Raw genomic sequence first — 27,339 nt, 5'->3', positions numbered from 1 at the left:
TAGGCGTCTCACAGTACGGACATTGCAATTTATTGCCCTGCCACATCTGCAGTCATCATGCCTCCTTACAGCATACCTAAGGCACGTTCACGCAGATGAGCAGGGACCCTGGGCATCTTTCTTTTGTTTTTTTTACTAGTCAGTAGAAAGGCCTCTTTAGTGTCCCAAGTTTTCATAACTGTGACCTTAATTGCCTACCGTCTGTAAGCTGTTAGTGTCTTAACAACTCTTCCACTGGTGCATGTTCATTAATTGTTTATGGTTCACTGAACAAGCATGGGAAACAGTGTTTAACCCCTTTACAATGAAGATCTGTGAAGTTATTTGGATTTTTACAAATTATCTTTGAAAGACAGGGTCTGGTATATTTCCAGTACCAGTCAAAAGTCTGGGCATACCTACTCATTCCGGAGTTTTTCTTAATTTTTACAAATTTCTACATTGTAGAATAATAGTGAAGACATCAAAACGATGAAATAACACATATGGAATCATGTAGTAACCAAGAAAGTGTTAAACAAATGAACATATATTGAGATTCTTCAAAGTAGCCTCCTTTTGCCTTGATGACAGCTTTGCTCAATATTAGCATTCTCTCAACCAGCTTCATGAGGTAGTCACCTGGAATGCATTTCAAAGAACAGGTGTGCCTTGTTAAAAGTTCATTTGTGGAGTTTGTTTTCCTAAATGCGTTTGAGCTAATAAGTTGTGTTGTGACAAGTTAAGGCTGGCATACAGAAGATACCTCTATTTGGTAAAAGACCAAGTCCATATTATGGCAGGAAGAGGTCAAATAAGCAAAGAAAAACAGCAGTCCATCATTACTTTAAGATGTGAAGGTCAGTGAATCCGGAAAATGTCAAGAACTTTGAAAGTTTCTTCAATTGCAGTTGCAAAAACCAAGAGCTATGAGGAAACTGGCTATCATGAGGACCGCCACAAGAAAGGAAGACACAGCATTACCTCAGCTGCAGAGGATAAATTCATTAGAGTTACCTGCACCACAGATTGAAGCCAAATAAATGCTTCACAGAGTTCAAGTAACAGACACATCTCAACTGTTCAGAAGAGACTGTGTGAGTCAGGCCTTCATGGTCGAATTGCTGCAAAGAAACCACTATTAAAGGACCATAAAATCAATACAAACATACATATTATGTCTGTCTGTACTGTACTGAATGTGTGACCTGCTTGGATGTGACAGCTGACTAATGCTTCCTCATATCCCCATTTCTCTGGTTTCTGCCGCTTTCAGAGAGATTCTAATTCCAAGTGACAGTTTTCCCTGTCGGGGTTTGTTTCAGAATTCAGCAGGGCTGAAGAACCGTTAGTATTTGTTTCGGAACATGCCACAGGCTCTTCATTTGTAAGTGAGAAATATGATTGAATTATTGATGAAATGCCGTAAGTGACCACATTGCATTAAAAATTAATAGCACCCCTGAAATAAGTAAATTGTTTGTTAATAATTTAGGGTGTCGGTGTGTGGTTTATGCTAATGTTAACATTTTAGCATCTACAAGTGTTGTTTACTTGTACTCCCTTCTCCCTGCTGATATCTAACTAAAAATGGTGATGTCTAATATATTTTTAAATGTTTCATATGATATGAATGTGATATCGTTTTCCAGGACTTTCTCCCTGAGTTTGCCGGTGGCTCATGTATTTCCACATAACACCAAAGCCTGGTGGGGACTGTCAGAGAGCATTATCATTCTTTTACTACTTTATTCTATTTTCTTTTCTTTGTAGCAGAAGAACACACATATTTTAACCGTCCAGAGATGATGGGGGGGCCTTTTTATTGTTTAACTGTCCCTCAGATGGCTTCTGTACACTGTCAAACCACGCCCAGGCGAATCAAAGTATTCTCCTGTATTTTCCTCTCTCCCTTTTTCCTCTCTCTCTGGAGATGAATTATATTAGCTCCAAATGAAAATGTTTGTTTTCTTGTTCTTTTCCAGAAGGACGATACCAACATTGAGTGTCCTTGAGCTTTCTCATGTCTGTCATTATTTCTCTCTTGCTCCTTTTTTCCTCTCCTCCGTCGCTCATCCCACTCTCCTTTTCATCCGTTTGCTGCAGGACCCTGCAGACAGTGGGGCCGTCTCACGCGCGAACCTACACTGTGGCTGTGTACTTCAAAGGAGAGAGGATAGGCTGTGGCAAGGGCCCAAGGTACGTAGACCCACCCATTAGACCGAGTTAGTATGTGTCCCAAATGGCACCTTAGTCCCTATATAGTGCACTGATTTTTGACCAGAGGCCCATTGGTTCTTGGTCAAAAGTAGTGCACTACACAGGGAATAGAGTGGCATCCAGGATGCCGTCTACAGTGTGCACCGCTCTGCTCAATGCACGGCTAATGGGCTCTAGAAATAATGGCCATGTTTTATTGATGGTGTTTATTATAGCAATTAAGCTCTGTGGCTGTTCTATTGGGAGGGACTTTATGCGGAATGAAAATGAATCGATTCATTATTGAATTGACATAAATGGTATTATAGAAACATCATTTTGAGGAGGGGAAATGCCCTGTGAGAGCGAGAGACCGCACACAGTGTCTCTCTCTCCAGAGCTAGCTTAGCTCTGGTCCAGGACATTAATGTGGTTTGCTGACGCTGAGCATGCCTTCACTAACGCCCTGGACTAGAGCTAGGGCTAGCTGGGATGGCTGGAGAAAAGCTCTGTGACAAAAAAAAAAGAGTCCGCACACAGTGTGTCTTAGGCTGCGGCACAATAGGCACCCTGTTCCCTTCATAGTGCACCCTGTTCCCTTTTGTTCAAAACTAATGCACTATGAAGGGAATAGGGTGCCATTTGAGACAGATTTTCTCCAGGGCTAGCTAGGGTTTTGTTTGGTTCTACCTGTGATGTTTCTCTTCAGAGGGACGGGGGGAAAGGATGGGGAGGCTTTTATAAAGAACCGTAGGGTAAAGAAAATGTGAATCGCTGCGTGAAGGAAGACCCTTTCAGAGACGAGATAAAACCATTCTACTCAGCTTAAGAATAATACAAAATCCATCAAACATCTCTCACCCCTCTGCATTGAAAATCCCTCTCATGGCCCTCTTGAAAGAGCGCTCTCTGCCTCTAAGCTGGCGATAACTTTGTCCCCTCCATAGTATCTCTACCCAGCTTACTGTTTTATATTTACTAAACGTAAGCCCCGTTACCCCCCCCTGCCACTTGCCTATGATCACATAATATAATATTTACAGAGAGCAATACAGTAAACAGTGTACATGCTGAGAGAGCGCCTGGCCCAAAGGCTTAGCTACCTCTGTGAGATGTATGCATGGTGCTAGCTACCTGGGAGGCTTTGAGGAAAAACATTTTTATATAATCCTCTGTCATTGGCATGCTCTCAGACTACAGCATTTGAAAGGGATGTTTTGAATATGCTAAATACCTTTTCTTTCTTGTCCGTCTTTCTCTCTTTTTTTTCCTTCTCCTTTTCAATCCAGTATCCAACAGGCGGAGATGGGAGCTGCTATGGACGCACTCGAGAAATGTGAGTAGTTTGAAGAAGTTGGAACCACCACTAAGTGTAATATGTTTAAGCCCTTCACATACTGTAGTACCCTGCTTTGGTTCTTTTGTTCAATATTTGCTTTGTTTTTTCAAATATTTTTCAAAATGACTGCCAAAGTGTAGTGGCCTGTCCAGTCATTTGAAGAGGTTCGAACCACCTCGACGTGTTTAAGCCTTTCACAAATAACATATACCCTGCTTTGGTGTCTTTTAAATTACGAAATGGCTGCCAAAGAGCTTTGGAGAGCGGTGGTCACTGCCCTGTCCAGTCGGTTGGCTGCTGGATACGGAGCATTAGCCTGTTTGAAGAGAAAGTCCAGAACACAGCTAGCATGTGGCCTGGCCTGCCTGCATTATGGGCCAAGGATGCTAAGCTAACACCAGCTAAGGGCCCTCTGCAATGCTAATAGCCTTGGAGGACCTTGTTGAAGTCTCTGTCTGGTGTATTTAAAACAAAAGGGACAAAATGAGAATAGGCCTTGGTCTGTGTGTGAGACTTGTGTCTAGTATGATCCCGGTTCTTGAGCTGTGTAGTGCTGTGACTTGCATCTTAGGGCATAGGGTTCCATTTGGTAAGCAGACTATTTAGATCCCTATGTAACAATTCGCCAATATGCATCGGTAAATAAATGTTAAATGTTTAAGATATGAGTGCATCGGTCTGCGGGACCCCAAACCGATCCAAATGTAGCATGATTCGGTCAGAAAATCCATTCAAATGTTACGAATCGCTGGTTCACTAAAATGTTTTACTCAATTACTCAAATTGCTTTCTTTCTATCTTCTGAAAATACCTCATCTTTTGTGACAACTCTGCAGTCTGACAACTCTCCTTCAGTGTCGGACTAAGCATGTAATTATGTTGACAGTCATTGATCTACGTGTCATTTTGCATGCCGATCAACCCCATGCAATATCTGTAGCCTAGACAAATTGCGCGCTGCGCATTTCTTCGCTCACTGACAAACGAGAGGTAGGCCTATTCCTGATCTGACATGTCTGCGTGTGATTTTCAGCTTTCAAAAGATTGTAAAATGACTTGCGCAATATTTGACTTTATTAGTTGAGTGATAACCAATGTAATTTCCGAGTTAATTTTTTTAATCAAATGTGCTGTTTACAATTGTGTTTTACTGGATCAGGGCTTACAGTATATTTTATTTAGATTGTTCAGGTTCACCATCACAAATAGTTTTGGTAGTTTTCCTTGAAACAATCAGTTTCAGACCTCTTGACTTATTCTGAAATGGATTAAATAAAAAAAACATCAATCTACACAATACCCCATATTGACAAATTGAAAACAGGTTGATAAAAATGTTTGCAAATGTAGTAAAAATATAAAAAAACAAATAGGGAAAGTTGTTCAACTGAAATGTCTTCCGCATACCTTATTTACGTAAATATTCAGTCCCTTTCCTATGAGACGAAGTTGAGCACAGGTGCACCTGTTTCCATTGATCATCCTTGAGATGTTTCTAAAACTAGATTGGAGTCCACCTGTGGTAAATTCAATTGATTGTACATGATTTGGAAAGGCACACACCTGTCTATGTAAGGTCCCATGGTTGACAGTGCATGTCCTAGCAAAAACCAAGCCATGAGGTCGAAGGAATTGTCCGTAGAGCTCCGAGAGAGGAGAGAGGATTATGTCGAGGGACAGATCTGGGAACATTTCTGCAGTATTAAAGGTCCCCAAGAACATGGTGGCCTCCATCATTCTTAAATGGAAGAGTGGAACCACCAAGACTCTTCCTAGAGCTGGCTGCCCGGCCAAACTGAGCCATCGGAGGAGATGGGCCTTGGCAGGGAGGTGACCAAGAATCCAAAGGTCACTCTTGACAGAGCTCTAGTCCCTTTGTGGAGATAGGAGAACCTTTCAGAAGGACAACCATCTCTGCAGCAATCCACCAATACGACCTTTATGATAGAGTGGCCAGAAGCCACTCCTCAGTAAAAGGCACATGAGAGCCCACTTTGAGTTTGCTAAAAGGCACCTAAAGACTCTTACTATGAGAAACAATATTTTCTGGTCTGATGAAACCCAGATTGAACTCTCTGGCCTGAATGCCAAGCGTCACGTCTGGAGGAAATCTGGCACCATCCCTACATTGAAGCATGGTGGTTGCAGCATCATGCTGTGGTAATGTTGTTCAGCAACAGGGACAGGGAGACCAGTCAGGATAGAGGGAAAGATGAATGGAGCACAGTACAGAGATCTTTTTTGAAAACCTGCTCCAGAGCGCTCAACCTCAGACTGGGGCGAAGGTTCACCTTCCAACAGGACAACGACCCTAAGCACACAGCCAAGACAATGCAGGAGTGGTTTTGGGACAATTCTCTGAATGTCCTTGAGTGGCCCAGCCAGAGCCCGGACCTGAACCCGAGTGATCACCTCTGGAGAGACCTTGTAAAAGCTATGCAGCAACACTCCCCATCCAACCTGACAGAGCTTGAGAGGATCTGCAGAGAATAATTGGAGAAACTCCCCAAATAGAGATGTGCCAAGCTTGTGGCGTCGTACCCAAGAATACCCGAGGCTGTAATCGCTGCCAAATGTGCTTCAACAAAGTACTGATTAAAAGGTCTGAATACTTATGTAAATGTAATTTTTAATATTTGTATTAATTAGATAACATTTCTAAACTAGTTTTTTCTTTGTCATTATGGGATATTGTGTGTAGATTGTGAAATAAAAATTTTTTTTTAATCAATTTTAGAATAAAGCTGTAACCTATCAAAATGTGGAAAAAGGCAAGGGGTCTGAATAATTTCCGACGGCACTGTATGTGGTCATTTTTGGAAATACAGGAAAATAGCACTTCAATCACTTTTGCTACCCGCACTTCGTGGTCAACGCAAGAGAAGCGTTGTCTATTTTAATATCAAAGAATATTTAACTTTCTCTGGTCATAGGAACAACATGAATTTGTGCATGAAGCAGATGCGGTGCGACTTGAGTTTCGCCATCAGGGGGAAGAATGTGTCCGGTGGTCAGTCTCACCGGAGGAAAGGAAGGAGAGAGCAGGGGCCGTGAGAGGCGGACCCTCTGCCGCTTTCACCCTCCCTCCTCTGAGACGTTTTTTTCGGAAATCTCTGACTTCCGACTTCAGTGTGTTCAAGACAACTTCGATAAAATTGGGACATTTTTTTTGAATGGTCATCCAAATCGGAACTCCAAGTCAGAAGTTCAGGCATCTTTCTAGATAGAGCTCCGACTTTCCGACCTGAAGATCACTGACGTCATGATTTGACCTCCTTTTCTTTTTTTTCCCATTTTTGAGTAAACGGTTGTCTTGAATGCGTCATGACCACCAGATGCAGGTACCATCAGTCCAGTAAAATAATACAAATAATTATTTGCAAATTATTTATGCTCAGCTATGCCTCGCAAGTGCTACACAAACTGAGCTATTTTGTTATCAAAGCTCGAATTTTGAAATATAATATTGTCTGAGGAGCAATATTGGCAGGCCATGAATATAGCCAACATGCTGTGATAATGAATTAGACCTTCTGCACAAACCTCATTCCTACAGAACTGTTTTGATTAGGTTGATGTAAAAAAATATATATATGTTTAAAAATAATCTGAGCTGTAGATCTTGACTAAGGATGTGATCTTTTTGACCACTGGTCTAAACCATTCGATTATGATGCGGGGGTGAAATCCAAAGTTGTACTTTATTATTTATTCTTTGGCTATGTCATAGCAATTTTTTGAAGATAAATATTGATACAATTCTAACACTTTCAATCTGCAAAAATTATACATTAATTAGTGGGTGATGGTGATTTCAGATCAAAAGTGAGGTGGGGGGCTCATTTGCGTTGCCTCATTCACTGCCAGGTAGAACACAATTATAGGCTCTCAGAACCTGATATGAAAGAAATCCCCACCATCATCATCCCCATACACCAATCACCTCCTCCGAAACTCTGCACATCTATGTGCATGTGTAATGCATTAGTTTGAATACATTGAGAGTTAGGTGTGTGTGGACCAGTAAGACATTAATCAACAGTATAATTTGTTCCTCTTCACCTGACCTAATTAGCGTGTTGCTGGGTGAAGCCAGCCTTGCTGGAGTACGGAGGAAGCAGGCGAAGTTGCGAAGGTCACTAAGGTCAAAGATTTTATTTGGTTTCGGCCTGCAAATGAGTCCCCTAGCGGCCTGTGATTGATACTGTTTGGGCATTCAAACCCTCGCTTTTATGAAACATTAGTGTCTTAGGGTGTTTGTTTTTTTAACAGCCCCACCTTCCCTCCTTATCTGGAGGCGTAGAGAAGACATGCTCTCTCTCCCTCTCTCAATCCCCCCTCTCCTCCAATTCTTAATTCCCTCCATTCTCTCTCCCCTGTGTAATGCCTCTGTCATAGTGATTGATAGATGCTCATTACTAGTAAATGAACATTTCCCTCCTCATAAATTGCCGTTTCATGTGACTAGTTTAGCGATACCTCCTGAAAAGGTCAGTTCATTTAAAATCATCTCTCCCTGCAAAGCCTCTTCCTCTCCCTCCATCAGACATTACAAACTGTCCAGGTCTGCATCCCAAATGGCACCCTATGCCGTTCAGTGCCTTCAGAAAGTATTCACTCCCTTTGACTTTTCCTGCATTTTGTTGTCACAGCCTTAATTTAAAATGGATTAAATGTAAATGTTTTGATGCTAGCCTACACACAATATCCCGTAATGTCAAAGTGGAATTATGTTTTGTATTTATTTTTACACGTTAATTCAAATGTGTAAAATGTCTTGAGTCAATAACTATTCAACCCCTGTGTTAAGGCAAGCCTAAAGAAGTTCAGGAGTAGAAATGTGTTTAACAAGTCACATTTTGTTTTTTACATTTAACCTTTATTTAACTAGGCAAGTCAGTTAACTTATTCTTATTTACAATGACGGCCTACACCGGCCAAACCCAGACGACGCTGGGCCAATTGTGTGCTGCCCAATGGGACTCCCAATCATGGCCGGTTGTGATTTTTCTTATTTAACCTTTATTTAACTAGACAAGTCAGTTAAGAACAAATTCTTATTTACAATGACGGCCTAGGAACATTGGGTTAACTGCCTTGTTCAGGGGCAAAAATACATAGTTTTACCTTGTCAACTTAGGGATTCGATCTGGCAACCTTACGTTTACTAGTCCAATGCTCTAACCACTAGGCTACCTGCCGCCCAAAATACACGATAAAGCCTGGATTCGAACCAGGGTGTCTCTAGCGACGCCTCTTGCACTGAGATCTGGTGCCTTAGACTGCTGTGCCACTCGGGAGCCCATAAAGTTGCATGGACTCACTCTGTGTGCAATAATAGGGTTTTAAATGATTTTTTAATGACTACCTCGTCTCAGTACCTCACACGATTGTCTGTAAGGTCCCTCAGTCGAGCAGTGAATTTCAAACACCGATTCAACCACTAAGACCAGGGAGGTTTTCCTATGCCTTGCAAAGAAGGGCACGTATTGGTGGATGGGTGAAATTAAAAAGCAGACAATTACACTTTCGATGATGTATCAATAAACCCAGTCACTACAAAGATAAGGAAGGAAACCACTCAAGGATTTCACCATGAGGCCAGTGGTGACTTTAAAACAGTTTCAGAATTTAATGGCTGTGATAGGAGACTGGGGATGGATCAACCATGTTTACTTACTCCACAATACTAACCTAATTGACAGAGTGAAAAGGAAGCATGTACTGAATAAAAAATATTCCAAAACATGCACCTGTTTGCAATAAGGCTCTAAAGTAAAACTGAAAAAATGTGGAAAAGAAATAACGTTATGTTTTGATTGCAAAACGTTATGTTTGGGGAAAATCCAACACATCACCGAGTACCACTCACCATATTTTCAAGCGTGGTGGCTACATCATGTTATAGGTATGCTTGTCATCTGCAATTACTAGGGAGTTATTTTATTTTAAAAGTAATGGAATAGAGCTAAGCACAGGCAAAATCCTAGAGCAAAACCTGGTCTGCTTTCCATCAGACACTGGGAGACACAATCACGTTTCAGCAGGACAATATCCTAAAACACATTGCCAAATATACACTGGAGCTACTTACCAAGAGGATATTGAATGTTCCTGAGTGGCCTAGTTACAGTTTTGACTTAAATTGGCTTGATAATCTATGGCAAGACTTGAAAATGGCTGTCTAGCAATGATCAATAACTTGATCGAGCTTAAAGAATGTTTGAAAGAATAATGTGCCAGTGCTGTACAATCCAGGTGTGCAAAGCTCATAGAGACTCACAACTGTAATTGCTGCCAAAGGTGATTGTAACATGTATTGACTCACGGGGTTGAATACTTATCTAATCAAGATATGTTTTCTTCCACTTTGACTTTTAAAGTATTTTGTGTAGATTCTTAACAAATTACAATTAAATCCATTTGAATCCCACTTTTTGTAACAACAAAATGGGGGAAAAGTCAACATACTTTCTGAAGACACTAGGGAATAGTAGGGTGCCATTTTGGTTGCAACCTGGGGCTGCGTTGGACTGTTTTTTCCCCCCTTTCCCAATAAAGCTAGCTACTTGCTGAGAGAGAGAGCCAGGCTCTCACTACAGTATGACTGAGACATGGAATGTGTTTAATGGCCCAGTGCAGTCAAAATCCAGTTTTTCCTGTGTTTTGTATCATATTGTACAGCAGCTGATAAAACTGTAACATTGGAAAGGTGTGAAGACGTTGGATCGGTGTTATTTCCTGATAGTGGCCAGGAGGGCTGTCACATCACAATATGTTTCTTATTTGTGACGGTATGTTTCTGAATAACAAAAGTTTTAATATATGTTTTAATATATTTTTTTTTAAAGAAGTGAATGACAATAGAAGTGCAACAAATTAATTCTATGTGATTTTTAATTGGCATTCTTTGTTCTGTTGGTTTAATGCTCGACAAAACAGATAAAGTAGTCCAATTTGTACAATGTTTTATTTATTTAAGCAATTTATCAAAATATTGTTATAAACGATATTGTACAAATCTACAGTGCCTTCAAAGTGTTCATACCCCTTGATTTATTCCACATTGTTATAGCCTGAATTCAAAATGGATTAAATGTATTTTCTCACCCATCTACACAGGGTACTCCATAATGACAAAGTGAAAACATGTTATTAGAAATGTGTGCAAATGTATTGAAAATGATATGGAGAAATATCTAATTTACATAAGAATGCACACCCCTGAGTCAATACTTAGTAGAAGCACCTTATAGCAGTGATTGTCGATGTGAGTCTTTCTGGGTAAGTCTCTAAGAGCATTCCACACCAGGATTGTGCAATATTTGCCAATCATTTTTTTTTTTTTTTTAATTCTTCAAGCTCTGTCAAATGTTTTGTTAACCATTGTTAGCCATCCTTTTTCAGGGGTTACCATAAATGTTTAGGTAGATTTTAATCAAAACTGTAGCTCTGCTACTCCAGGAACATTCACTGTCTTCTTGGTAAGTAACTCCAGTGTAGATTTGGCCTTGTGTTTTAGGTTATTGTCCTGCTGAAACAGGAATTCATCACCCAGTGTCTGGTCGAAAGCAGACTGAACCAGGTTTTCCTCTAGGATTTTGCCTGTGCTAAGCTCCATTCATTATCCTGGACAAACTCCCCAGTCCTCAACGATTACAAGCATACCCATGATGCAAAATATGGCGAGTGTTACTCAGTACTGTGTTGTATTGTATTTTCCCCAAATATAACACTTTGTATTGCTTTGTCACATTTTTTCCCAGTATTATTTTGGTCAGGATGCATGTTTTTGAATATTTGTATTTTTCCATTTTTGCACTCTGTCAATAAGGTTAGTATTGTGGAGTAACTACAATGTTGTTGTTCCATCCAACTCTTAACTGTTCTAAAGTAAACTTTGGCCTCATGGTGAAATGCCTAAGCAGTTTCCTTCCTCTATGGCAACTGAGTTAAGAAGGACTCCTGTATCTTTGTAGTGACCAGGTGTATTGATACACCATTCGAAGTGTAATTAATAACTTCACCACGCTCAAAGGGATACTCAGGTGCCCTTCTTTGCGAGGCATTGGAAAACCTCCCCGGTCTTTGTGGTTGAATCTGTGTTTGAAACTAAAGGACTGTACAGTTAATTGTATTTGTGGGGTATATAGTCATAAAAAAATTGTTAAACACTATTATTGCACACAAAGCGTATCTTATTATGTGACTTAAGAAAATGTACTTTTTTAGGCTTGCCATAACAAAGGGGTTGAATACTTATTGACCCAAGACATTTCAACTTTTCGTTTTTAATTCATTTGTAAAAAATAATAATTCCACTTTGACATTATGTCCAGGCCAATGACAAAACATTTAATCAATTTTAAATTCAGACTGTAACACAACAAAATTTGGAAGAAGCCAAAGAGTGTAAATACTTTCTTTAGGCACTGGTATGTCAAGTCATAACGGTATAGCGGTATTCAATTATATCGGCCAGCCCTAGTTGCTGGTTGAAAAAACAATCTACACAGCTCCTTCTTATCAGCATGTTTTGCATGACATTACCAGGTGATATAATATAGACCAATGACAGAGTTCCATACCTCTCTGCCAATAACAGCTTCAGATTTCATATTACATATCCCTCATCCCTCAGATTACATATCCCTCACTTACTGTATCCCTCCTCCTCCCCACTCAGACCACTCCCAGACAATCCTAGCAAAATATTTGTTTATTATTGCAAAATATATATTTGTTTATTTTTGACCTTTTGAATTGAAAACTATTACAGTAAGGTGCTTAGTTGTTACCCTGAAATTCTTTTTTTATTGAATTAAATGCAGTGTTTTGTAGTTTAACATTTTTATTGAATGGGATGGACAGAAATGAGCTAGGAGACAGATAATTAAAGAGAATGTAGTGTTAACCAGTGGGGCCAGGATTCAAACCCACGCAGTCACGGGATCGCATAATGTGACGCAGCAACTGCTCGACCAACCTCAGGGCATGCACACATTTTCTCCCCTTAAACTAACAATATCTTACAGTAACTACCTACAGTATGTCTGACTGTCCAATGGCTTCCTACGTTGCTGTATGATTCTGCCTGTCAGGGTTCATTTCCATGTTTTATTTAAGGCCTTCTTTGGTATCGGGCCGCTTTAGAGTGAAATTTAAGTTTTTGTTCAAACCGTACGACCCCCCCCCGCCGATTCCCTCCCTGACAGGCAGCTTAACTGCAGCAGAAGAGAAGTAAAGAGGTAAGAGAGACAGAGCTGTGCTCAGCCCTCGCTCAGACAGCTCATTAAAGAGAAATGGGCCCAATATTTGGTGTTCGTTACGCTGTAGAGATCCGCTGGTGGCTCCAGGGATTCTCATTTTATTAATTGATGGCCTCTCATTTTGACAATCTCCTGCCTGTATCTGTCGAGGCAGAATTAAATGTTAACCAAGGCCTGAACTAGAGGAGGGGGTGCAAACAGAGCTAAGGCTGAGACTGCTAGGTAGGAGGAAGAGGGGGAAGGAGAGTAGAGAGAGAGAGAGAGAGAGAGAGAGAGAGAGAGAGGCAGCCCAGCGCCCAGCAGCCCAGCCCTGAAAGGTCGGAGAACATGAAATATACATGGGGAGACGAGTTAACCATTCGTCAACACATCGCTCATCCTTTTTTTGGAGCAGCCGGAGATAGTTTTGTTCATCTCTTTCGCTCATCTGATATCACACGCTTTCTCTGTCTCCATCTCTCACCCTCTTCCCATCTCCGTCTCTCTCTCTCTCTCTTCCCATCTCCGTCTCTCTCTCTCTCATGTTCTCTCTCTCTCATGCTCTCAATCTATTCCTCTCTCCTTTATGCTCTTACTCTTGCTCTTTTTCTCTCTCTCGTGGTCTTTCAATCTCTTTTCTTTATCACCACCACTTCACTTCATACACTGTCCCCCCTGCAGCTGCATGTTTCCTAAACAATGCTGTTTCTTCTCCTGAATACTACAGGAAATAGTCTCTGGATGTGTCCCAGATGGCTTCCTATTCCATATATAGTGCATTACTAAGTAGGCTTTGGCTGGTAGCGAGCAGGGAGGGGACTAGATTCTCTCTCCTCAGCTGTCACTAAACCCTTAATCTCTTGGTAAAGGCTTCTGTGAATGCACAACAAGTACAATACAGTATGAAGGGTGGATGGAGGATCTGAATATACTGCTTCTGTGTGTGTTTATTTATTTGCTCCCCTTGGCAAGACAGGGAGGTAGGGTCTAGACAAAGATAGATGCAGTGTTAGTGTTGTGGTTGGCCTATAGGTGATATGTATTCAGTCTGCTCGTAATAAAGCCGAAGCTTAGTGCTGGAGAGAGCATTCCCCCATCCACGCTGATGGGGCCGAGGTAGAGAGGGTCAAAAGCTTTAAGTTCCTCGGTGTGCACATCACTGATAACCTGAAATGGTTCATCCACACCGACAGCGTGGTGAAGGTGCAACAGCGCCTTTTCAACCTCGGGAGGCGAAAGAAATTTGACATGGCCCCTAAGACCCTCACAAACCTCTACAGATACACCATTGAGAACATTCTGTCTGGCTGTATCACCGCAGTGCTCTCAAGGGTGGTGTGGTCAGCCCAACGCATTACTCTCGGCACACTGCCTGCCCTCCAGGACATCTACAACACCCGGTGTCACAGGAAGAACCAAGAAGATCATTAAGGACCTCAGCAACCCGAGCCACGGCCTGTTCACCCCTCTACCATCTAGAAGACGTAGACAGTACAGGCGCATCAAGGCTGGGACCGAGAGACTGAGATACAGCTTCTATCTCCAGGCCATCAGACTGTTAAACAGTCACCACTAACCTTAGTTCAGCGGTTCCCAAACTAGTGGTGATATCATAATGGGGTCGTGGAAGAATTTCCCGTATAACATAAATCTAATATACATATATATAACAAAAGATTTATCTCAAAATCATTAATGTGGTTAACCTTAAACATCTAAATGAAAATTATTCAAATCTAAAAGATCAAATTAAACCATGGAGGGCCCTTAGATTATGGGAAAAGGCTGTACTTGACCGTTGCACTTGAATCATTTCCACGGTGAATGGCTAGGCCTGCTACGCTATGAAACCACACACTACTGTAGAGACTTTGATATTACCGAACGCAATTGATATTGTGAGAACAATTTGTGGGGAGGCACAGAAACTCACATCAGTTAACAATGTTAAACACATCATTTATGCTATTGCCAGCAGTCAAGAGGAAACTCTGACTGAACGTTAACTGTGAGGGCTTCCAAATGGACGTTAACTGTGAGGGCCAAGATGCCCATTCATTGACTTTTGTTCGCTATACATGTCAGTGGATGCTATTCACAAAGACATTGTTCTGTCTCACAATTTCTGAGCATGAAACGGCATATGGGATGTTCAGTGTGCCGCCCGGCTATATTGACGAAAAACAGATTCCATATGGGATCGAATGGTGGGCTTTTGCTCAGATGGGGCGTCATCTATCACGGGATGGCGGGCAGGCCAAAAGGACTCGAAGGGAATAATACCCTGCCGTCTCCCTCTGAGCATTGATGCCGAGTTCAAAACAAACCGGAACTCTGAACTTCGGAAAATCTCGGACTTCCGTCTTCAGTGCGTTCAGGACAACTGGGAACTCGGCAAAAATCAAACTAGGAATTCCACCTCGGGCCTCTTTCTAGTGCTCTGCCCTTTACTTTCCAACCTAAAGATCACTAACGTCATGATTTTTCCTCATATTTTTCCAAGTTCCCAGTTGTCTTAAAAGCACTATTCATGATTGGCCAGCTGATATGTTTGAAGCTGGATTCAGTGCTCTGGTCTGCATTAAAACCAGATATTGATCCAGGTTGGATGTGACGGCAGATATGAGCTGCGCGCTGTCGACCACGCCCCCCTGACTTTGAGAAGCTAGGACGCGACATGCATCAAGCACACCCATCTCATTAGTGGTGGTGAGATAAGAGACATGTCAGACTCATTTGCAATTGACTGCCCCACATTTGATGGTGAGTTAAGACAAATCTGAAATAATGTTTATTTAATTTATTTTTTATTGACAGCATAGCCAAAAAAAAATAAAATGTCAAATTCTGCAATTAACAGCAAATGTTTTCACCTGGGTGGGGTTGTGAGAATTTTCAGTTAACATAATAGGGAAATAGGCCAAAAAAGTTTGGGAACCCCTGTCTTAGTCACTGTTCTAGCTGGCTACCACCCGGTACTCTACCCTGCACCTTAGAGACTGTTGCCGTATGTACAGTTGAAGTCGGAAGTTTACATACACCTTAGCCAAATACATTTAAACTCAGTCCTGACATGTAATCCTAGTACAAATGCCCTGTCTTAGGTCAGTTAGGATCACCACTTCATTTTAGGAATGTGAAATGTCAGAATAATAGTAGAGAGAATTATTTATTTAAGCTTTTATTTCTTTCATCATATTCCCAGTGGGTCAGAAGTTTACATACTAATTGAGTGTATTTGGTAGCATTTCCTTTAAATTGTTTAATTTGGGTTAAATGTTTCGGGTAGCCTTCCACAAGCTTCCCACAATAAGTTGGGTGAATTTTGGCCCATTCCCCCTGACAGAGCTGGTGTAACTGAGTCAGGTTTGTAGGCCTCCTTGCTCGCATACACTTTTTCAGGTCTGCCCACAAGGGCTTTGTGATGGCCACTCCAATACCTTGACTTTCTTGTCCTTAAGTCATTTTGACACAACTTTGGAAGTATGCTTGGGGTCATTGTCCATTTGGAAGACCCATTTGCGACCAAACTTTAACTTCCTGACTGATGTCTTGAGATGTTGCTTCAATATATCCACATAATTTTCCTGCCTCATGACGCCATCTATTTTGTGAAATGCACCAGTCCCTCCTGCAACAAAGCACCCCCAAAACATGATGCTGCCACGTGCTTCACGTTTGGGATGGTGTTCTTCATCTTGCAAGCGCCCCCCTTTTATTTCCAAACATAACGATGGTCATCATGGCCAAACAGTTCTATTTTTGTTTCATCAGACCAGAGGACATTTCTCAGAAAATTACTTTGTCTTTGTCCCCATGTGCAGTTGCAAACTGTAGTCTGGCTTTTTTTATGGTGGTTTTGGAACAGTGGCTTCTTCCTTGCTGAGCAGCCTTTCAGGTTGTGTCGATATAGGACTCGTTTTACTATGGATATAGTTAATTTTGTACCTGTTTCCTTCAGCATCTACACAAGGTCCTTTGCTGTTTTTCTGGGATTGATTTGCAATTTTCACACCAACGTACGTTCATCTCTAGGAGACAGAACGCGTCTCCTTCCTTAGCGGTATGACGGCTGCGTGGTCCCATGGTGTTTATACTTGCGTACTCCTCATCTCCCAACCCTTCTAATGCAACTAGCCCCGATGCTCCTCCCTCTTTTCCCCCTGTCCCGCTACAAAGTGTCTCCCTGCACGCAGTCACTGAGTCCGAGGGGTTAAAGGAGCTCCTTAAACTTGACCCCAAAAAAACATCTGGGTCAGATGGTATAGACCCGTTATTCTTTAAGGTTGCTGCCCCTATCATCGCCACGCCTGTCTCTGACCATTTTAACCTGTCTCTCTTCTCTGGGGCGGTTCCCATTGCTTGGAAGGCAGCCACGGTGTGCCCTTTAAATAAAGGGGAGATCAAGCCCTAACTGTTATGAGCCAATTTCTATTTTGTCCTATTTATCAAAAGTGTTGGAAAAACTTGTCAATAATCAACTGACTGGCTTTCTTGATGTCTATACTATTCTCTCTGGTATGCAGTCTGGATTCAGCTCAGGTTATGGGTGTGTCACTGCAACCTTACAGTTCCTCAATGATGTCACCATTGCCCTTGATTCTAAGCAATGTTGTGCTGCTATTTTTATTGACTTGGCCAAGGCTTTTGATACGGTAGACCATTCCATTCTTGTAGACCGGCTATAACGAGGTTATATACAGAGGGTACCGGTATGTGCGGGTGTACAGGTTAGTCGAGGTCATTTGTAAAGTGACTATGCAAAGATAATAAATGGGGCAGGGTCAATGTATGTGTTGGGAGGGACAGAGAAGATGGAGGGGATGCTGTAAGCGAGGCTTATGATGGGCTTTAGGCAAATTATTGCAATGGGGATTTCTTTTTGATTGAGCAGCAGCTGCTGAAAAAATGAGCTCCTACAAATATTGAAATTTACATGGTTTTTAGGGGGAAGTACATTGGAAAAAAGCAAAAGAGAACTGCACGACTAAATTGGAGACAAAACAAGCAACAAACAAAGAAGATAGGCTTTTGAAAAAGTATCTATTTTTCATAAAATTGGACAGTTATCTTAGCTAGCTGAATTGTTTACCAGTTGCTAAGCAGTTGCTAGGGACTCTCCTGGAAGAAGCTAGCATGCTAACAAAGAATATCTAGTTAACAGATGAAAAGAAAGACAAAATAAGGACAGAAGAAAAAGGACATCAAAGTGAAACAGTCCTCTAAAGACACGAGACAATAGTACAAGAAACAACGCTTCTATTGCGTTTATATTCTATTTCTATATCTTCTTCAATGTTTCCAAGATGGCGTTGCAGTAAGACATCCTTTGTCCTCGTCTTGTCCCATGTGTATGTATTTTTGTCTTTTTCTTTGCATATCTTTTTGTATATTTTTTTCTAGAAACTCAACTTCGAAACACTCTCCTGCAACCCGCCTCACCAAATGTGGTGCAGATCTTTTTTTTCTTCTTTTTTTTCAAAAGTATTATTCACCTCGTATCCGAAATCCACAACAGAAGCTAGCCAGCTCACTAGCTAACGTTAGTATTCAGCTAACCATGGCTAGCGGTCATCAGCTATCACCAGTTTTGTACAACGCGACTCAAGCCAGAGCATACCGGACCTATTTTCTCTCCATATCCCCTGACTTCTACCACAAGCTCTCTGGACATTTACACCTGGATCTTGCAGCGAACTAGCTGCTATCCGAGTGATTATTGGCTAACGTCGATTCCGGAGCAAACACCAATTATCCCGGAGCTAGCCAGCTGAAGAGTTCCATCAGCCACTCCTGGGCTACAATCACCTATCCGGACCTGTTTTACTGCCGATGCGGAGCCCCAACGGGCCTTCACGACTGGAATTCCGACGTTAACTGCCCGAGGGAGTTATTCAACTGGCCCCTCCTTCGCGACGTAACCTGAACGCCCATCTGCAAACTGCGGCCCGCTAATCGTTAGCTGTCTTGAGCATATCAGCTGCTATCTGAACAGGTCTATCGAACAATCTTCTTGGGCCACTATAACTGTAACTATTTTGACAATTGGATTAGTCCCCTCTACCACACGGAGCCCACTAATCTACCGACGGAACCGCACGAGGTGGCTAAAAACAGATCTCCATCTTCTGCTAGCTTGCTACCCATGGCTCGACTAGCTGTCTGAATCGCCGTGACCCCAACCAACCTCACTACTCACTGGACCCTTATGATCACTCGGCTAAGCATGCCTCTCAATGTCAATATGCCCTGTCCATTGCTGTTCTGGTTAGTGTTTATTGGCTTATTCCACTGTAGAGCCTCTAGCCCTGCTCATTATACCTTATCCAACCTTTCAGTTCCACCACCCACACATGCGATGACATCACCTGGTTTCAATTATGTTTCTAGAGACAATATCTCTTTCATCATCACTCAATGCCTAGGTTTACCTCCACTCTTCACATCCTACCATACCTTTGTCTGTACACTATACCTTGAATCTATTTTATCGCCCCCAGAAACCTGCTCCTTTTACTCTCTGTTCCGGACGTCCAATTCTCATGGCTTTTAGCCTTACCCTTATCCTACTCCTCCTCTGTTCCTCTGGTGATGTAGAGGTGAATCCAGGTCCTGCAGTGCCTAGCTCCACTCCTATTCCCCAGGCGCTCTCTTTTGATGACTTCTGTAACCGTAAAAGCCTTGGTTTCATGCATGTTAACATTAGAAGCCTCCTTCCTAAGTTTGTTTTATTCACTGCTTTATCACACTCTGCCAACCCGAATGCCTTAGCCATGTCTGAATCCTGGCTTAGGAAGACCAACAATAACTCTGAAATCTCCATCCCTAACTACAACATTTTCAGACAAGATAGAACGGCGGTGCCGTGCGGTGTTGCAATCTACTGCAGAGATAGCCTGCAGAGTTCTGTCTTACTATCCAAACAATTTAAACTTCTACTTTTAAAACTCCACCTCTCTAAAAACAAGTCTCTCACCGTTTCTGCCTGCTATAGACCACCCTCTTCCCCCAGCTGATTGCCCCCCATATGTGAACTGATTGCCCCCCATCTATCTTCAGAGATCGTGCTGCTAGGTGACCTAAACTGTGACATGCTTAACACCCCAGCCATCCTACAATCTAAGCTTGATGCCCTCAATCTCACACAAATTACCAATGAACCTACAAGGTACAACCCCAATGCCGTAAACACGGGCACCCTCATAGATATCATCCTAACCAACTTGCCCTCTAAATACACATCTGCTGTTTTCAACCAAGATCTCAGCGATCACTGCATCATTTCCTGCATCCGTAATATGTCAGTGGTCAAACGACCTCCACTCATCACTATCAAACGCTCCCTGAATGACTTCAGCGAGCAGGCCTTTCTAATCAACCTGGCCCAGGTATCCTGGAAGGATATCAACCTCATCCCGTCAGTAGAGGATGCCTGGTAATTTTTTTTAAATGCCTTCCCTACCATCTTAAATAAGCATGCCCCATTCAAGAAATTTAGGACCAGGAACTGATATAGCCCTTGGTTCTCTCCAGACCTGACTGCCCTTAGCTTATTTGGGATAGGGGGCAGCATTTTCACTTTTGGATGAATAGCGCACCCAGAGTAAACTGCCTCCTACTCAGTCCCAGATGCTAATACATGCATATTATTAGAAGTATTGGATAGAAAACACTCTGAAGTTTCTAGAACTGTTTGAATGAGTATAACAGAACTGTGAGTATAACATAACTCATATGGCAGGCAAAAACCAGAGACAAAATCCAAACAGGAAGTGGGAAATCTGAGGTTTGTAGTTTTTGAACTAAGTCCCTATCGAATACACAGTGGGATATGGGTAATTTTGCACTTGCTAAGGCTTCAACCATCTTTAGAATGTTGTTTCAGGCTTCTACTGTGAAGGGGGGCCAGATGAGAGGGGATTGTGTCAGAGTTCTGGCAGCAGCCTCGATCTCAGTCACGCATTTCACGTGAGAGTTAGCTCTCGTTCCATTGCTTTTCTACAGACAATGGAATTCTCCGGTTGGAACATTATTGAACATTTATGATAAAAACATCCTAAAGGTTGATTCTATACTTATTTTATTAAGTTTTTACGACCTGTAATATAACTTTTTGAACTTTTCATCTGACGTTCGGCTGGACCTGAACGCGCGTTTGGATTTGGTTACCAAACGCCCTAACAAAAGAGGCTATTTAGACATAAATTATGGACTTTATGGAACAAATCAAACATTTATTGTCGAACTGGGATTCCTGGGAGTGCATTCTGATGAACATCATCAAAGGTAAGTGAATATTTATAATGCTATTTCTGACTAATGTTGACTGCGCAAAATGGCGGATATTTCTTTTGGCTGTTTTGGGCTCTGAACGCCGTACTCAGATTGTTTTTTCCGTAAAGAGTTTTTAAAATCTGACACAGCGTTTGCATTAAAGAGAAGTTTATCTATATTTCCATGTTTAACATATGTATTTTCATCAACATTTATAATGAGTATTTCTGTAAATTGATGTGGCTCTCTGCAAAATCACTGCATGTTTTGGAACTACTGAACATAACACGCCAATGTAAAATAAGATAGCTAGAGGAACCCCGTTCCCAGACAGGTTAACCAACACAAAAACATTCTGTGGAGTTCTGCATATCCACGAACAGCCCCCGTGAAATGCAACTTTTTAGGGAAGTTAGAAACCAATATACACAGGCAGTTAGAAAAGCCAAGGCTAGGTTTTTCAAGCAGAAATGTGCTTTCTGCAACACAAACTCAAAAAAGTTCTGGGACATTGTAAAGTCCATGGAGAATAAGAGCACCTCCTCCCAGCTGCCCACTGCACTGAGGATAGGAAACTCTGTCACCTTATCTGTGGTATAATCCGATATAATTGAGCATTTCTATAAGCATTTTTCTACAAAGATTGGAAAGCAGCTGCGGTTATCCCCCTCTTCAAAGGGGGGGACACTCTTGACCCAAACTGCTACAGACCTATATCTATCCTACCCTGCCTTTCTAAGGTCTTTGAAAGCCAAGTTATCAAACAGATCACCGACCATTTCAAATCCCACCATACCTTCTCTGCTATGCAATCTGGTTTCAGAGCTGGTCATGGGTGCACCTCAGCCACGCTCAAGGTTCTAAACAATATCTTAACCGCCATCGATAAGAAACAATACTGTGCAGCCGTATTCATTGACCTGGCCAAGGCTTTCGACTCTGTCAATCACCACATCCTCATCGGCAGACTCAAAAGCCTTTGTTTCTCAAATGATTGCCTCACCTGCTTCACCAACTACTTCTCCGACAGAGTTGAGTGTGTCAAATCTGAGGTCCTGTTGTCTGGGCCTCTGGCAGTCTCTATGAGGGTGCCACAGGGTTAAATTCTTGGGCCGACTCTCTTTTCTGTATATTTCAATGATGTCCCTCTTGCTGCTGATGAGTCTCTGATCCACCTCTGCGCAGACGACACCATTCTGTGTACTTCTAGCTCTTCTTTGGACATCGTGTTAACAAATACAAGTAAACTAAATGCATGCTCTTCAACCGATTGCTGCCTGCACCTGCCCGCCCGTCCAGCATCACTACTATGGATGGTTCTGACTTAGAATATGTGGACAACTACAAATACCTAGGTGTCTGGTTAGACTGTAAACTCTCCTTCCAGACTCACATAAAACATCTCCAATCCAAAGTTAAATCTAGAATTGGCTTCCTATTTCGCAACAAAGTACCTTACACTCATGCTGCCAAACATACCCTCGTAAAACTGACCATCTTACCGATCCTCGACTTTGGCGATGTCATTTACAAAACACCCTCTCAACAAATTGGATGCAGTCTATCACAGTGCCATCCGTTTTGTCACCCAAGCCCCATATACTACCCACCACTGCGACCTGTATGCTCTCGTTGGCTGGCCCTCGCTTCATACTCGTCGCCAAACCCACTGGCTCCAGGTCATCTACAAGACCCTGCTTAGGAAAGTCCCACCTTATCTCTGCTCGCTGTTCACCATAGCTGCACCCACCTTTAGCACGCGTTCCAGCAGGTATATCTCACTTGTCACCCCCAAAGCCAATTCCTCCTTTGGCTGCCTCTCCTTCCAGTTCTCTGCTGCCAAAGACTGGAACGAACTACAAAAATCTCTGAAACTGGAAACACTTATCTCCCTCACTAGCTTTAAGCACCAGCTGTCAGAGCAGCTCACAGATCACTGCACCTGTACATAGCCAATCTATAAATAGCCCAAACAACTACCTCTTCCCCTACTGTTATTTATTTATTTTGCTCCTTTGCACCCCAGTATTTCTACTTTGCACACTCATCTCCTGTCAAATCTACCATTCCGGTGTTTTAATTGCTATATTGTATTTACTTCGCCACCATGGACTATTTATTGCCTTTACCTCCCTTATCTCACCTCATTTGCTCACATTGTATATAGACTTATTTTTCTACTGTATTATTGACTGTATGTTTGTTTTACTTCATGTGTAACTCTGTGTTATATGTGTCGAACTGCTTTGCTTTATCTTGGCCGGGTTGCAGTTGTAAATGAGAACTTGTTCTCAACTTGCCTACCTGGATAAATAAAAAATGTAAAAGGAGTATTGGTGTCTCCTAGGGGTCTTTGGCCTGGTTTGCGAACTACCTCTCTGAGTGCAGGGTATAAAGTTAGAACATCTGCCATCTCAGCCACTGCCTGTCACCAAAGGAGTACCCCATGGCTCGATCCTAGGCCGCGTGCTCTTCTCAATTTACATCAACAACTTAGCTCAAGCAGTAGGAAGCTCCCTCATCCATTTATATACAGATAATATAGTCTTAAACTCAGCTGGCCCCTTTTTTGTATTTTTTGTATTTTGTATTAAACGCTCTACAACAAAGCTTTCTTAGTGTCCAACAAGCTTTCTCTGCCCTTAACCTTGTTCTGAACACCTCCAAAACAAAGGTCATGTGGTTTGGTAAGAATGCCCTTCTCCCCACTGGCGTGATTACTCCCTCTGAGGGTTTAGAGCTTGAGGTAGTCACCTCAAACAAGTCCTTCGGAGTATGGCTATAGAAGGTACACTGTCCTTCTCTCTGCACACATCAAAGCTGCAGGCTAAAGTTAAATCTAGATTTGGTTTCTTCTATTGTAATCACTCCTCTTTCACTCCAGCTGCCAAACTAACCCTGACTCAGATGACCATCCTACCCATGCTAGATTCAAAGACTCAATCATGGACACTCTTACTGACAGTTGTGGATGCTTTGCGTGATGTTTTGTTGTATCTACCTTCTTGCCCTTTGTGCTGTTGTCTGTGCCCAATACTGTTTTTACCATGTTTTGTGCTGCTACCATGTTGTGCTGCTGCTATGTTGTTGTTGTGTTGCTGCCATAACAATCGACTTCTATTCGATTTGATATAGGCTACTCTAAATGTGTTCATTCGTTAGTGAATGGGGGTTTAAATATTTTACTTCGTTAGTGAATTGGGCTTTAAATGTGTAGGATGCCCAATAAGCATGCGGTTCTGTAATCCGTGTGTGTGTGTGTGTGTGCGCGCGCTCATGCTGTTTGTGCTTGTGTATTCTGTGGCACCCTGTAAATGAGACAAGTGTTGCTTGCTACATTCCAGCGTGGCAGTCATTATGTGGCACAACAAGCCTGGATGTTGACAGGGTCCCAAACTCCAACCCAGTCCCCTCCGCAAAGCTCAATCCTTTCCTTGAAAGGAATTACTGCATTGTCGATAAACAAAAGACTTGAGTCAAGCTAAGTGTGCTAACGCCTAGGTGATCAGTATGCATGAGCACGCCGCCTCAAAGGTGATTTTCTCTACACAACGCTGGACTGCGGAGAATTCTCAATGTGTTTTCACTCAATGCAAATCCTCAAATGTTAAATGGAAGACCTATTTCGGTTGAATGCATTCAGTTGTGCAACTGACTAGATATCCCCTTTCCAACACAGGTACCCTGTTGTCTTTTCTGTCTCTTCAGCTACCAGACGGGAGCTTTGAAATAAATGAAAAACATTGTAATATTCTTTAGGAACCTCAATTTCGGTTGCCTCCACACACTTTATGCTACTGCATGTTAAACAATGCAAATGACCAAAGAAGCATTTTCCTCTCTCTCAAGTGGTGTAATTCTCATCTCTTATAAGTCCTCTCCAGACTGAAATGCCGCCAGTGATTTCCATATTTTAACTGCATGTAGTTTTATTTTCTCTCTGAGGCTCATCATGTGTTGCTTAGTCATCTAAGGCCAATCGCACTACAGTGTATTCCTCACTGTTTCTTTGAGTGAATATGTTTGCCAACTAGATGTTGGCCTCATCTCTGTTGGAGACATTGGGGTCTTTTGCTGTACGTTTTGCATTCACAGTTGTCATTTAGCAGATTTATCCAGCTTGACTTACTCTCTCTAGTCAACATATGGTGGAGTGACCAAAGATTAGACCTGGATTCAAATAATGTTTGTTTTCTTTCAAATTGCTCTAGCTGCACTTTATTGAACTTGAAGTGAAGTGAAAATCCAGAAACTCCTGGAGGACAGTGGAAGTTGATCAAAATGCCATTGATATTGTTAAAACTAATGCCTTTCCACCCGTGGCCTTCATCTGGGTTTTTCTTGATTGAGCTTGACCCATAGATAGTTTGTCAAAAGGCTAAGTCTTCGAGTCAGTGTGAGATCTTTGACGGGATAACATACCGTATGGAACAAACGCGGTCTGTTGTTCTTTTATGATGTCCTAATCTACACATCTAAATTTGTGACGTAAATGGTTTGATACAGAAGACTGATCGTCACTTCATGCATACGATTTTAAATTGAGATGTATGCGGTGCTAAGCAGTGATACGCCTTATCAGCTTTTAAACATTCATTTTCTGTTGTCCTTATTACAGATCTCATTTAGAGATGTTCTGTGCTAATTAACTTATCTGATCTCATTTTCATCACAATGACATCAAATGATTCCTGTCTAAGTCCGTTATTTTCCTTAGTTAAGGACAATAATGAGGTACTAGAGCCATTCAGTGCTAATAATTGTTGAAGTGTGTCACCAGCATCAAAAAGGAGTATGTATACATTGCAATTTTAACAGGTTAGCATAGTGGTTAGAGCGTTGAGTCAGTAACCGAAAGGTTGCTAGTTTGAATCCCGAGCCGACTAGGGGAAAAATCTGTCGATCTGAACTTGACCAAGGCACCTTAACCCTTTTTCTCCAGGGCCACTGTCAATAATGGCTGATCCCTGCTGTGACTCCATTCTCCAAAGTTGTCTCAGGGGAGTGGGATATACACAAAATACATTTCCACTTCATACCACACACTTGTACAGGTTACACACTTGTATATGTGTGAAACAGGACAGATATAGGCAGACCCTATTTTACCTTTAGCCATTCGAAACACTACTAATCACTGTCCTAGATCTGTCGTACAGCTGACCATGTTACTTCCCTTTTCTCCCGCTCTTTATCTCCTTTCTTTGGTCCACCTTTCTCTTTTCTCCTCCTCTGTCTCACTCTACCGCTCCCTGCTGCAGATAACTTCCCTCAGATGGCTCATCAGAAGCGCTTCATCGAGCGGAAATACCGACAGGAGCTGAAAGAGATGAGACGAGAGAGGGATCGCCAGGAGAAGGAGGGAGACGAGCCAGAGGACAGCAGGAAGTAACAGAGCCCGTCTCCGACCAATCGATATGGACAGAGAATTTTTTCGACCAGTCAAGATGGACGATATTGGAGAGTGTAGGGAAGGTGCAAGAAGTGGAGGGATAAACTACTTCCAAATACTCTGAATTGCTAAAAAAAATATGTCCTCTCCTCGACTACTCTCTTTGATATCATATCATGATATCATAATGCTAACTTTCACCTGGTCAGTTCATTCATAACAATTGCAAGGAAGGAGAAGATTGCGAGGAGAGGACATATTTTTGGGACAATTCAGAAAGAGCACTAGTCTATACAGTACACACCCTCTACTGACTCGTCCCATTGGCTTGAGGATTGCCTTGCATTTTTTAGTGTTTGTTTGGGTTTGTTGTTTTGAGCTGCTTTTATGTGTAGGTCTTAATCAATTGCATGTTGATTATGTACAGTCACGTTTTAAACTAAATCTAGAACATGGTTGGTCGTCGATCATGGTTATAATGAACGGCAACAGAAATGCTTTGTTTTAAATGTTTTTTTGTTTTTTTGTACCGCTAGTGACATTGATAGTAATTGCTATTAATAAAGGTATTTCACATGTTAATTGATTTGTCATCATGGAATATGTCCTCTTGATAGCCATACTCATCATAATCAGTGTCTGACACCAAATCGCTCAATGGGGAAACTAGTAGTGGCATATCACGTGCACGTTCATGAAGAGGAGAGCGTTAATATGATTCAATGACATTAAATATGATGTAAAATGCCACCATCTGTCTCGCATCTGCTGCCTCTTTCTCTAACAATTTCAAATTTGTGCCCCCCCCCCACCTTCCCAAATCCGATTGCCAGTTTTTAAAGATCTTAATTATAGATTGTGTGTAATTAATGATTTCTTCAGTTCAGTAGCCACAGGTTCCATGCTAT

General features: G+C 41.9%; 1 protein-coding gene across 5 annotated transcripts in view; it reads left to right on the top strand.

Annotated features, from left to right (window-relative positions):
* Nucleotides 1–27,013, top strand: part of drosha (drosha ribonuclease III) — a 210,622-nt gene extending 183,609 nt beyond the window's left edge. For 2 of the 5 annotated variants that reach the window (XM_042299140.1, XM_042299138.1), the window contains exons 29-31: nucleotides 2,086–2,178; nucleotides 3,468–3,514; nucleotides 26,301–27,013. In XM_042299140.1, the coding sequence (XP_042155074.1) occupies nucleotides 2,086–2,178; nucleotides 3,468–3,514; nucleotides 26,301–26,431 (271 nt within the window). In that variant the 3' untranslated portion in view covers nucleotides 26,432–27,013. The other 3 variants (XM_042299137.1, XM_042299139.1, XM_042299136.1) reach the window with 2 other exon arrangements.
* The last annotated feature ends 326 nt before the right edge of the window (nucleotides 27,014–27,339 follow it).

The sequence above is a fragment of the Oncorhynchus tshawytscha genome, linkage group LG16, assembly GCF_018296145.1.
Source record: "Oncorhynchus tshawytscha isolate Ot180627B linkage group LG16, Otsh_v2.0, whole genome shotgun sequence".
Lineage (NCBI taxonomy): Eukaryota > Metazoa > Chordata > Actinopteri > Salmoniformes > Salmonidae > Oncorhynchus > Oncorhynchus tshawytscha.
The sequence above is the reverse complement of the archived record's forward strand: the minus strand, read 5'-3'. Positions and strand labels throughout refer to the sequence as shown.